The 12,286-nt window shown below is 59.9% G+C and overlaps 2 protein-coding genes across 5 annotated transcripts; both read left to right on the forward strand.

The window, feature by feature from the left end:
* Nucleotides 1-522: 522 nt before the first annotated feature.
* On the forward strand, nt 523-2,337 carry LOC125701711 (glycolipid transfer protein). The gene is made up of 5 exons (XM_048964120.1): nt 523-678; nt 1,152-1,213; nt 1,307-1,440; nt 1,585-1,735; nt 1,997-2,337. The coding sequence occupies exons 1-5, from the start codon at nt 576-578 to the stop codon at nt 2,177-2,179; spliced, it is 633 nt and encodes a 210-aa protein (XP_048820077.1). The 5' UTR covers nt 523-575; the 3' UTR covers nt 2,180-2,337.
* A 404-nt stretch (nt 2,338-2,741) lies between these two features.
* TRPV4 (transient receptor potential cation channel subfamily V member 4) lies at nt 2,742-10,957 on the forward strand. 4 transcript variants are annotated; one of them, XM_048964024.1, is made up of 17 exons: nt 2,742-2,793; nt 4,138-4,211; nt 4,567-4,916; nt 5,515-5,687; nt 5,855-6,007; nt 6,226-6,366; nt 6,439-6,737; nt 7,148-7,327; nt 7,395-7,553; nt 7,624-7,716; nt 7,832-7,905; nt 7,996-8,161; nt 8,287-8,353; nt 8,464-8,780; nt 8,942-9,069; nt 9,216-9,337; nt 9,413-10,957. In XM_048964024.1, exons 3-17 carry the CDS (start codon nt 4,573-4,575, stop codon nt 9,553-9,555), a joined length of 2,559 nt encoding a protein of 852 aa, XP_048819981.1. In that variant the 5' UTR covers nt 2,742-2,793; nt 4,138-4,211; nt 4,567-4,572; the 3' UTR covers nt 9,556-10,957. The 4 variants fall into 4 exon arrangements, with proteins under 4 accessions (XP_048819981.1, XP_048819985.1, XP_048819984.1 ...); XM_048964028.1 differs by lacking the exon at nt 6,226-6,366; XM_048964027.1 differs by lacking the exon at nt 4,138-4,211 and having other exon boundaries at nt 2,750-2,793.
* Nucleotides 10,958-12,286: the final 1,329 nt, after the last annotated feature.

Consider the following 12,286-nt stretch of genomic DNA (forward strand, 5'->3'; position numbering starts at 1 on the left):
TCGCTCAGAGGGCACTGAGGCCCTGCTCAGAGCTGTGGGTGCCCCATCCTGGAAGTGCCAGAGGCCATGGATGGGTCCTGGGCAGCCTGAGCTGTTAAACTGGGCTCAGTCCTGGCTGCTGCCCGGGTCACCGAGCTCCGTGCCATCTGCCCACCGTGAAACCTTCACCTCTGCTAAATAATTCAGAGCCACCCGATCACAGCACCTGGCTTGGGGCCCGGCTGTACGGGTGTGGGCGTACAGGACAGTGGGTGCACAAGGGGCACAGGGCTGCCCAGCTGCCCGCTCCCTCGGCCCGAGCTGCGAGGCCCGGGGGTCCAGGAGGGTCGCGGTGCGGACCGCGTGCTCCCGGGGCTCGGCGCACCGCAAGCCCCGCCCCTTCACCTCGATAAGCCACGCCCACGGCACCGCTAAGCACCGCCCACTCACTGCTACAAGTCCCGCCCTCTCATTCCGATTGGCGGCCAGGTCGGTGGGTCGTGCGCAGCCATTGGCCGGCCGCGAGGAGGGGCGTGGCGCGGCGCGCCGCGCTGCCGGGTCGGTGCCGGGTCGGTGCGGGCCGGGCCGGGCCGGGCATGGCGCTGCTGCTGGAGCACGAGTTCCGGCCGCTGCCGGCAGACAAGCAGATCGAGACGCTGCCCTTCCTGGAGGCCGTGGCGCACCTGCCGCCCTTTTTCGGTAAGAGCGGGACGAGGGGGCTGCGACACCTGCTGGACCCGATACCGGACCGCACCGGCACGTTGCCACCCACGGGCACGGAGCGCTTACCAACCCCCGCATGGACCGGGCCGCCCTGTCCGGTGCCGGGACCCCAATCTGGGTCCCACACCCCCCGGGTTCCATCCCCCCGGTCCCCGTCCGCACCCCCCGATCCCGCCCCCGGTCCCGCCCCACTCCCCCGCCCCACCGAGGGACGCTGCCCGGCGGCACCGGAGTTGCGTCAGGGCCGGGCGTGGCGCCCCATCCCGTCCGACCCGCCGAGCAGCAGCGTTGGGAAACGGCTCGACCCCCCCCGGCGGTGTCCCGGAATGGAACGGGGCAGAACGGGGCTGAGCCGCCGCGCTGCACAATGCGGCATTGTACGCCGCACGGGGACAGCCGGGCACGGGGCGAACCCCGCGCGGTCCCACGCTAACCCCGTGTCCCTGCAGACTGCCTGGGGACGCCCATCGTGTACTCACCCGTCAAAGCCGACCTGGCCGGGAACATCAAGGTACGACGGGGTCACCACCCCACGCACGCCGCTGTGGGACCGGGGCTTGGCCGTAGGTGCCCACCCTGACCCCGCACCTCTGCACCCTTGCAGAAAATCCGGGCTGTTTACGACTCCAACCCCACCAAGTTCAAAACGCTGCAGAACATCCTGGAGGTGGAGAAGGAGATGCACGGTGCTGCCTGGCCCAAGACGGGCGCAACGCTGGCGCTGATGTGGCTGAAGAGGTGACAAGTTTGTGCATCACCCCTGGGCTCAGCCCAGGATGTGGGGTCGGGGGTCTTGTATGGCTTGGGTTCAGAGTGCCATCCCACGTCGGGTTTGGGGTTCCAAGGCTCAGGGTCACACTACCAGCCCCCCTCTCCCGACAGGGGCCTGAAGTTCATGCTGGTGCTGCTGCAGAGCATCTCCGATGGCGAGCGGGACGATGAGCACCCCAACCTCATCCGTGTCAATGCTATGAAAGCCTATGAGATTGCCCTCAAGAAATACCACGGCTGGATGCTGCAGAAGCTTTTCATGGTAAGAGCGGGGGGTGACTTGTTTTGTGGAGTTTTTCATGGGGTCATGAAATCATTAAAGTTGGGAAGTACCTCCAAGATCACCAAGTCGGACCACCGACCCATCCCCACCCTGCCTGTGTCTCTAAGGAGATATTTGCAGGGGACACTGCTGCTGATGGGGTCATCCTGGTGTGGGGTGGGCAGGGGGACCTGGGGATCTCATTGGGTTTTGGGCATCCCCGCAGCCAGGGCTCAGCTCTGCTCTCACCCCATCCTACAGGGCTCAGTCTACGCGCTGCCCTACAAGTCAGACCTGCTCAAGGCTTTGGAGAAAGGCAAGGAGGTGAAGGAGGAGGAGAGCATTGAGAAGATCCACCAATTCCTCACGAGAGTGACGCCCATCCTGGATGCCATCTATGAGATGTACACCCGGATGAACGCCGAGCTGAGCTACAAAGCTTGATGGGGTCAGCACAGCAGTGGGGCCGCACCGCTCAGCAAATCCCATTCTGCTCTGGATCTGCAGCCGATAGCCCGTTTTCTAAAAAGAATCATTAATTTTCTATCGAGAATATAGCAATAAACCAATTGTACCCCGGGGGCACCTCGGGATTTCCCAAGCTTTTGTACCACAGAGGAAAAATCCACTGTTCCTGGGAACCTGTTGCAGGGAATGACGTTTGGTGGGCGGCTGATGGTGCTGCTGGGCTCTGGGGCTGCCCCAGTCCTGGCTGTGCCGTGCAGCTCTGGGCACCCAGCGCCGCTCTGACCCCGCAGCGGAGGAACGGAGGAACCCAAGCGATGACCTTCCCGGTGCCCCCAACCTTTTTCAGCGCCGCGGATGGAAGCGGTGCCGGGATGTTCCGAGCGCTGTTTGCCGGATGCCTTAAGGACCTTTCACCAGCGGGAAGCAGAACTCAATAAATCTCACCTTAACCTGAAGCGTAATGCGGGACCGGGGCGGGGGCTGCGCCGGGGGGCGGCCCTGGGGCGGGGAGCGGGGCGGGACGGGCACAGGGATGGGCCCCGCGGCGGCGGAGGAGCGGCGGGAGCTGCGCGGGACGGGCGGCGGGACGGGTACGGGGCCGGGGGCGGAGGGAGGGGGCCGGGGGCGGAGGGAGGGGGCCGGGATGGGGATGAGGGTGGGTGGGGAGGGGGCAGCGGGCAGGGATGTGAGCTGCGGGGGTTCCGGAGGCAGAGAGCAGCCGGAAAATCGTATCCCCGGCCCCAGGGTGAGCGTGGACCTAGCGGGGGCTGTTGGCTTTGGGAAGGCGCTCGGGCTCTTGGGGTGGGCTCTGTGTTCCCCTCTTCCCTCCTGCCGGATTTCACAGCCGGGTAATGGGGCAGCAAGCCACCGCCCGCCCCGCTGTGACCCGCAGGTCCCAGTGCCACCACTGCCATCGCCCCGGGGTGGGCGCGGGGCTGCATTGGGCTCAGGAGGGCTGTGGGGCCGCAGCGGGGCCGTGCCGTGCTGAGCCAGGCATTGACTCATTCCCTCCGTGGGGTGAGGAAGTCTGAAAACCAACAAAACCCAAATAACTGAAAGAGCCAAAGTCAACCCGATTGACAGCACCTTTCCTGGCAGCGGCCGTGCTGTGGGAGTGCCCCCGTTCAGAGCCCGGCATTTCCCAACGCTTCCTCCCCCACCTGCTCTGCCCCATTGCCGGTGACCCCATGGCAACATTCCTGCGTGGGGCTGCAGCTGATGGCCGCAGGATTGATGCATGACCTCTCTTTGTGCCGCTATGGGTTAAGTCCAATGAAAAACCGGTTCAAACCTCCAGGAAGAGGCAGGAACCTGATTTCCATTTGCGTGCTGCCCAGGTGGTTCCCCCCGCGTGACGTCCCCTCTGCTGGGGTCACACACACCAGACTCTGCTCCCATGTCCACATGGGTGCTGCCAACGGGGAATCCCCCACCTGAAGGCTGCAGGATGTAGGGCTGCAATGCATTGCTCTGCCCAGACCCACCCGCTGCAAAACTGCAAGGCTCTGCAGTCAGACCCACACTGGAGTTCATTCCCCTCCCTGCAGTGCTGGCGGCCCCTGGGTTTGGCAGCCGGGGCTATATTTGGGCTGTGCCCTCTATGCTGTTCTCCAAAGCCGTGCTTTGCTGTGGTTTGGGCTGGGATTTGCAGCACAGCAGAGAGACGCTGGGTGCTCCCTGATCTGTGCGTTCCCTGTCTGCTGCTGGGAACATGCAGAGAGCCTGTGTTTGCCCGGGGTCGGGTGGGTGAGATATGGGGGTCACTTTTGGCAGGTGCTCGTGGAATTTCGTGCAGGAAAGGCAGCTAGAAGGAAATGCTGCACCTCCTTGGGCTGCAAAACCCCCATTGCCCCTGGTCCGTTGTGGCTTGTCGTACAGAACTGCAGAAAATGATATGTTTCCCCGTGTGCTTTTTCTGTCTCTGAACCCCATAGGGCTGAGGGCGAGGGCTGAGCGTGCTGCTGGGAGGCAGAGGCAGTGCTGGGGCTGAGCATTTTGGGACCTCACGGTGCGTTTTGGTGGGGAGTGGGGCTGGGGGGAGCCCAGGGGTGTTCATTGAAATCCATCATTTCCTACTGAAATTCATAATTCCTTATCAAAATCCATTTCTTATAAAAAAAAAAAACCTCCGTGATTTCATATTGAAATTCACCATTCCTTGTTGAAATGCACTACATGTGCCACTTGCCTCTTGGCCAGGCTGTGTCCTCGTGCTGTGCCGGGTCAGTGGGCTGGGGGGCACCAAATGATGCCAGGGTCAGGGTGTAACCCTTCTCCCACCATGGGGGATGGCCATAGGGTGCTCATAGAGGAGGATGGGAAGGGTGTTGGGGAGTGACTCCAGGTTCCCTCTGCTCTCAAAGGGGAGTATGGCGGACCCCGAAGACCCCCGTGATGCTGGGGACGCGCTGGGGGATGACTCCTTCCCGCTCTCCTCACTGGCCAACCTGTTTGAAGTGGAGGACACCCCATCCCCTGCTGAGCCACCCCGGGGGCCCCCCGGTGCTGGGGATGGAAAGCAAAACCTCCGGATGAAATTCCACGGGGCATTCCGGAAAGGCCCCCCAAAACCCATGGAGCTGCTGGAATCCACCATCTACGAGTCGTCGGTGGTCCCAGCACCCAAGAAAGCTCCCATGGATTCCCTCTTCGACTACGGCACCTACAGGCAGCACCCCAGCGAGAACAAACGCTGGCGCAGGAGGGTCGTGGAGTGAGTATGGGAGCACGTGGGGACGCCGGTGCCCACGGGGTGCAGTGCTTTGGGTAAGGGGTGGGATGGGGACAGCCCCCCAGGGCTCTGTGAGTGGTTTCAGCAGTGCTGTGGGTATGGAAATTGGGGTGCCACACACACGCTGCGATGCTGTGGGTCTGCGGCCCCTCGGTGCCACGGGGCTGGGTTGTGTGTGTGTGTGTGTGTGTGTGTCCCGCCTCCTCCCTTCCCTATGCTGTGAAAGACGGCTCTGTGCCGCGGCCGCTCCCTCCGGTGCGGGCGTCTGGCTGCCCTGGCATGAAAGGGCTTTTCAGGAGAGCCTCCGCCCTGGGGCTGCGTCAGGAAACCGGAGCCGGGGGGGGGGAGCCGGGCGCACAATGCCGGTCTGTGCCCGACACCTGGGGGGGACCCGTTGGCACTGCGTGCCTGTGGGCTGCATCCCATCCCTGGTGCTCCACAAAACGCAGCAGCACCTGGCCCCGTGGGTGCCGCTGGGATCATCGCTGCATGACTGCTTTGTGCGGTGACCCTAGGAGCACCCTAGATGGCACAGATGAAGGAATTGACTCCAGCGTGCAGCTGTGCTGTTCTGTTGCAGGAAGCCGGTGGCTGGCACCAAGGGGCCGGCTCCCAACCCACCACCTGTCCTCAAGGTGTTCAACAGACCCATCCTCTTTGACATTGTCTCCCGGGGGTCCCCAGATGGCCTGGAGGGTCTCCTTTCCTTCCTGCTCACCCACAAGAAGCGTCTGACGGATGAGGAGTTCCGAGGTGAGCACCTGTAGTGGGCTGCCCCGTGACCCTGCTGTACCATGGCCACGGAGAGCCACCAGCAATCCCCATGTCCCCATAGGGACAGAGGCGTACAGCCCCAGTGGCAGCACCTAGGAGGCACTGGGTGTTTGGTGGGTTAGGGTCTCAACGCCTTCCATTCCCAGAGCCCTCAACAGGGAAGACGTGCCTGCCCAAGGCGCTGCTCAACCTGAGTGCAGGCCAAAATGACACCATCCCCATCCTCCTGGACATCGCCGAGAAGACAGGAAACATGCGGGAGTTCATCAACTCACCCTTCCGTGATGTCTACTACCGAGGTAGGGGATGTGTGGGGACCATGGGGGGGACCATGGAGAGGTTTAAGGACCAAAGCAGTAGGGATCTGGGGAAGACGGAGGACCCCAGCAAAGCTTAGGAATGTGTGGGGATGGAGAGCTTTTGGGAGTCTCAGGAACCAAAGCGGGGGGCAGCATGGAATCTAGGGGTCTTCATCTTGGGGTGTGATGGGGAGCACGGTGACAGGGATGCCATGCAGGTCAGACAGCGCTGCACATCGCCATTGAGCGCCGCTGCAAGCACTACGTGGAGCTGCTGGTGGAGAAGGGTGCTGATGTGCACGCCCAGGCCCGTGGTCGCTTCTTCCAGCCCAAGGACGAGGGCGGCTACTTCTATTTTGGTGAGCAGAGGAGACTGGCAGCCCCACAGCCGCATCACCAGGGCTGTCCCCAATCGTATGCTGTCCCTGCAGGAGAGCTGCCCCTCTCACTGGCTGCCTGCACCAACCAGCCCCACATCGTGCACTACCTGACGGAGAACGGGCACAAGCAGGCAGATCTGCGACGCCAGGACTCGCGTGGCAACACTGTGCTGCATGCTCTGGTTGCCATCGCTGACAACACCCGTGAGAACACCAAGTTTGTCACCAAGATGTACGACCTGCTCCTCATCAAGTGTGCCAAACTATTCCCCGACACCAACCTTGAGGCCCTGCTCAACAACGATGGCCTCTCTCCACTCATGATGGCTGCCAAGACCGGCAAGATCGGGGTATGGCAATGTTGGGGCTGGTGAATGCGCTCTGGGAAACGTGACTAATTAAACCCTCTCTGCATCCCGTCCTTTCCCTAATTAACCCCTGGCCTTGGCACATCTTGTCATAGAATCATTAAGGTTGGAAAGACCACTAAGATCGTTGAGTCCAACCATTAAGCCATGCCTGTGACTGAGATCACGTCACGCAGTGCCACATCTATCTAACTTTTTCTTGAACACCTCCAGGGACGGTGGCTCTACCTCCTGTCCTTTTCCATTGCTCGCCATCACGATGTGGGCTGGTTAAAAATGCACAAACTACACCAATGTGGGGATCTCTGCAGCATCCCAGCACCCAAGAATGGGTGGCCATGGGTACAAATGGGTACAACCCATGGCCATCCATCCCCCTGACCCCCCATCAGATCTTCCAGCACATCATCCGCCGGGAGATTGCAGATGAGGACGTCCGGCACCTCTCACGCAAGTTCAAGGATTGGGCGTACGGCCCCGTCTACTCCTCACTCTATGATCTCTCCTCACTGGATACCTGTGGGGAGGAGGTGTCCGTGTTGGAGATCCTCGTTTACAACAGCAAGATCGAGGTGCGCAGGGAACGGGGAATGGGGACGCAGGGCTGGGTTCCCCGCTGAGCTGCCCCCATCCCGACAGAACCGCCATGAGATGTTGGCCGTGGAGCCCATCAACGAACTGCTGCGCGACAAGTGGCGCAAGTTCGGCGCCGTCTCCTTCTACATCAGCGTGGTCTCCTACCTCTGTGCCATGATCATCTTCACTCTCATCGCCTACTACCGCCCCATGGAAGGCCCTGTGAGTGCCAGGGAACACAGGGCAGAGCGTGGGCTTGGGGTTGTGCTGATGATGTGTGCTCTCCCCACAGCCGCCATACCCTTACACTACGACCATCGACTACCTGCGGCTGGCCGGGGAGATCATCACCCTCTTCACCGGCATCCTCTTCTTCTTCTCCAATGTCAGTGCCGTGAGGAGCGGGTGGTGATATCCCCATGTCCCCATGCACTGGTCCCACTGCAGTGCCCTCCAGACACTGGAACCCAGCCCCTCTTCAACCTCTCCTCTCTCTCCAGATCAAAGATCTCTTCATGAAGAAGTGCCCAGGTGTGAACTCATTCTTCATCGATGGCTCATTCCAGCTGCTCTAGTAAGCAGGGATGCCCAGGGGACCTCTTGGGGTTGGAGCAACCCTCCACTTGAAGGGACAGTTATTGGCAGCAGTTATGCCCTTCTGCAGCTTCATCTACTCGGTGCTGGTGATCATCACGGCAGGGCTGTACTTGGGCGGCATTGAAGCTTACCTGGCTGTCATGGTCTTTGCTTTGGTCCTGGGCTGGATGAACGCACTCTACTTCACACGAGGGCTCAAGCTGACGGGGACCTACAGCATCATGATCCAGAAGGTGCAGTAGTGTTGGGATCTTCTGGTCTTCCCCAAGGTGGTTGGGTTACCCAAGTGGTCTTTTCCCTGTGGGACCGCTGCAGCCCTCAGCATGGGGCTCGAAGCCATCATCTCTGTCACTTGCAGATCCTCTTCAAAGACTTGTTCCGCTTCCTCCTCGTCTATCTGCTCTTCATGATTGGCTATGCCTCAGGTAGGGCTCCTGAGGCTCTCCTCCTGCAGTGGAGAAGGAGAAGGCCTGGCAGCATGGTGTTCTATCCTCGTGCTGCCCCTGCAGACTGTGTCTCTGTCCCTCCTCCCCAGCACTGGTGTCCCTCCTGAACCCGTGTCCCAGCAGCGAGTCCTGCAGTGAGGAGCACTCTAACTGCACGCTGCCCACCTACCCCTCGTGCCGGGACAGTCAGACCTTCAGCACCTTCCTGCTTGACCTCTTCAAGCTCACCATTGGCATGGGTGATCTGGAGATGCTGGAGAGCGCCAAGTACCCAGGCGTCTTCATCATCCTGCTTGTCACCTACATCATCCTCACCTTCGTGCTGCTCCTCAACATGCTTATCGCCCTCATGGGTGAGACTGTGGGCCAGGTGTCCAAGGAGAGCAAACACATCTGGAAGTTGCAGGTACGGCATTGGGAGTGCCAAGCTCCATGGGGTCACCATGCCATAGAGTCACCACGCCATGGGGTCACCATGCCAACCTCCATCTGAGCATGACCACCTTGGCGAGGGACCCTGATGCCTCCATCCCCAGGGGGCTGAAGGGTCCCTGGTGTCCCTGGCAGTGGGCCACCACCATCCTGGACATCGAGCGCTCCTTCCCTCTCTTCCTGCGGAGAGCATTCCGCTCTGGGGAGATGGTGACCGTGGGGAAGGGCACTGATGGGACCCCCGACCGCCGCTGGTGCTTCAGGTAAGAGCAGTGACCTGCAGTATCATGATCCAAAAGGTGTGGTGAGGTTGGGATCTTATTAAGCCCAATTAGAGTGAAACGGTTTGCATCACAAGTATCGGGATGGCACAAGGACAAGGGGATATGGAGCTCTGCCCTCTCTGCAGGGTGGATGAGGTGAACTGGTCCCACTGGAACCAGAACCTGGGCATCATCAGTGAGGACCCGGGCAAGAGCGATACATACCAGTACTACGGCTTCTCCCACACCGTGGGGCGGCTGCGGAGAGGTGAGCGGGGTGGGGGCAGCCCCGGGCCCACAGGTGAGTATGGAGCTGGGGGCTCTGAGTGTTCCATTTCTGCAGATCGATGGTCAACGGTGGTGCCACGTGTGGTGGAGCTCAACAAGAGCTGCCCAACGGAGGATGTGGTTGTGCCATTGGGGACCATGGGCACAGCAGAGGCACGGGAGCGACGGCACGGGCAGAACCCCAGCTCCCTGCTCTAGCATGGACTCTGCCTGGCCCCACAGCACCAGCGTGTGTCTGTTCCTCAGGGATTTGTGCAGCCAATATCCCTGCAGTGCCCAGCCCATTGGGCTCCCAGTCCTGGCAATTCTGGCGTCTCCGGTGCCACCGCTTTGCTTTCCTGCACCATTGGCTCCATTGCGCCAGCAGCTGGGTGCTGGGAGCTCCCCTGCCACCAACCACCATGGCCAATGGCTTTTGCCTCAAGGTTTTGGGTTGTTTTGTTTTGTTTGTTTTGCACAAGATTTATACGACTATTTATTTCGTAATAAAGAGCAGCCACCACGGCCTCGTGTCGTCGAGCGGGCTCAGCAGGGAGAATGTCGCTGCGGGAGGGACGGGGGAGCTGCGCAGTGCCTGCCGTGCCGCTCCGCAGTGCACAGCCCCTCTCGCAGAGCTCCCCGCTCCCACCGGAGGGCAGCACACTCCGCGCAATGCCGCTGCCGGCGTTGGAGGAGCGCACGGCTCAGGAGCGCCGATTTGGCGGCCGCTGATGGTTGATGACACGATGGCACAGCAGCGCAGCTCGCTGAGCAAATGATGGAGCAGAAAAGGGGACGCTCCATCTTCGAACCCGATGGCTCGCCGTCAGCTCTAACCGTGCCGTCTCCGCCTAAATGTGATTTACATATATCTCTCGTACCGCGGTTTAAATATTTCCCCAGGGTGAGGGAATGAAGAAGTTTCATTATCACTACTTAGGAAGATCTGAGCGTTCTGCTCTCGGCTCAGGCTGCATCACAAGATGAGCTGCAGGGATGATGCAGCTGCAGGCAGGCTCCATCCTTCGTGCCAGACAGTATTTGGGAACGATGCACTTTGCTATCCCCACAGCCGTGCAGGCATGCTGCCCAGCACAACCCCAGCTTCACCACTGTCCTGGCTGCAAGGCTGGGATTTCCCAGTGCAATGGGAATTAAACCAATTTCCCTCTCCCCGTGCAAATTCTCAAGTCCTATAGGTGCAGAGATGTGCACATAAGGGCTGTGTGATTTTAGGGGCTGTGTGTGGAGCAGGCCTAGGTTCCTATGAGATGCACTCCATGATGGCTTGGTAGCAATCAGGACACCGTGCCCATGATGGTGATAGGGACACTGTGGCTACAGTGCTGTCAGTGTGGGCACCACAGCCATACTGCTGGTGACAGGGACATCGTGACCATGATGGTGGCATCATAGGATCATCCCTGTGCTCCTTCCATGGATGGTGACTCAGGGCTTGAGTAGCAATTGAACAGACCAATGCAATGGGAAAGGAGATACAACGAAGATGTGATGACAGAAGCACCATAGGAAGGTACCATAAAGGAAGAGAAGAAGGTTGCTCACCTGTATCAGAAGATTCCAGGTTCACAGACAAAAGCTTCACCAAAAGGGAATCTCCAGAAAGAGATCCTTCCCCAATGGCAGTCAGCCTTAAATGACGTCTGAGAGGTGCAGCCAGCCTCCACCCCTTCTGGTCACACACATGAATTGCCTCCACCTGCGCTCCCAGGGCTGACCTGGTCCTTTCCCCAGCTGCTCAATCAGCATTTCAGGCCAGGACTCAGCAGTTCCCATACAGTCGTGTTTGCCTCATGCCCACCCCCCTGTGCCCCGCAGCCCCTGGGTGCAGCCCCCGCCTCCCACGCTGCCGTGCCGGCGATGACAAACCCAACAAAGGGAAGAGAAAAGCACTTGTCATCCAGCACGCGGAGCGAGGAAGCAAATTTATTTTTAGATAAATCTAAAGCTTAATTTGTGAAGCTAATATCAATCAAAATGAGAGATGGGTTTTTTTAAGTCCTTTCGCAGCCGTGCCATTTATATTGCCTGTCTCTCCTCCTCGCTCTCAGCCAGCAAAGGCGGCTGCGAAGTTTAATATCAGCCTGGCGTGCGCCTGCCTCAAAAATTATGATGATTATTTTAATAGGAAGATATTTGCAGAGCAGAAAAAGCTGCCCTTCCACAGGCAGGGACGGTGCTGCCATGGAGGTGGCACTGCCCTGTGTGCTGGGGCACAGCTCAGAGCGCTCCCTCTCATCTCCATCCAGCACACGGCCAGGCTGTGGCACTGCTGGGTGTCCCCATGGGACACTGCTGTCCCTCTGGTTGTCCTTTTGTCCCAATTCCTCTTTGTTGCCTTGACTGGCTGTTATGCCTGCTTGCTGTCCCCACAAATACATATGGCAGAGCGCGACCAAAATGGATGGAGCTGCTCTGCCCGGTGCAGCGGTGGCCCATCCCTGTCCCCATCCCCATTCTGGTAGGTTTGGGAAGAACATTTGTACCCATACCCTAATATGCAACCTGCCTGTCATTCAGGGGGGGAAGCTGCCAACTTTATGGGGCAAATAGCTTCACACAGGTGGGGAGCAGTGCCACCAGTGCCACACAGCTGATGGCATCGAGTGGCGACACCACTGGGCTCAGCGCTGCCCCAGTGCACGTGGGGCCATGGCCCCTAATCCTGGGGCTTTGGCGCACGCCCCGCACACATGCGTGCATCTCACCCGGTGCCACGGCAGGATTAACAGCTCAGCATCGTTAGGAGGTTATTTATAAGTGCCCCTCCGTGCCCTAAAATCTGCGGGGTGAAGTCAGGCTGGGGGTGGGACAGCGGGTCCCTATAGGGCTGGGTGAGAGCCACAGCAAGCAAACAAAATCCAGAGCACACATCCAGTGACATCCTGGTTTTACTTTGGGAAAAACACCATCCGGACACACAGCTTGC

This window comes from Lagopus muta, chromosome 17, assembly GCF_023343835.1.
Source record: "Lagopus muta isolate bLagMut1 chromosome 17, bLagMut1 primary, whole genome shotgun sequence".
NCBI lineage: Eukaryota > Metazoa > Chordata > Aves > Galliformes > Phasianidae > Lagopus > Lagopus muta.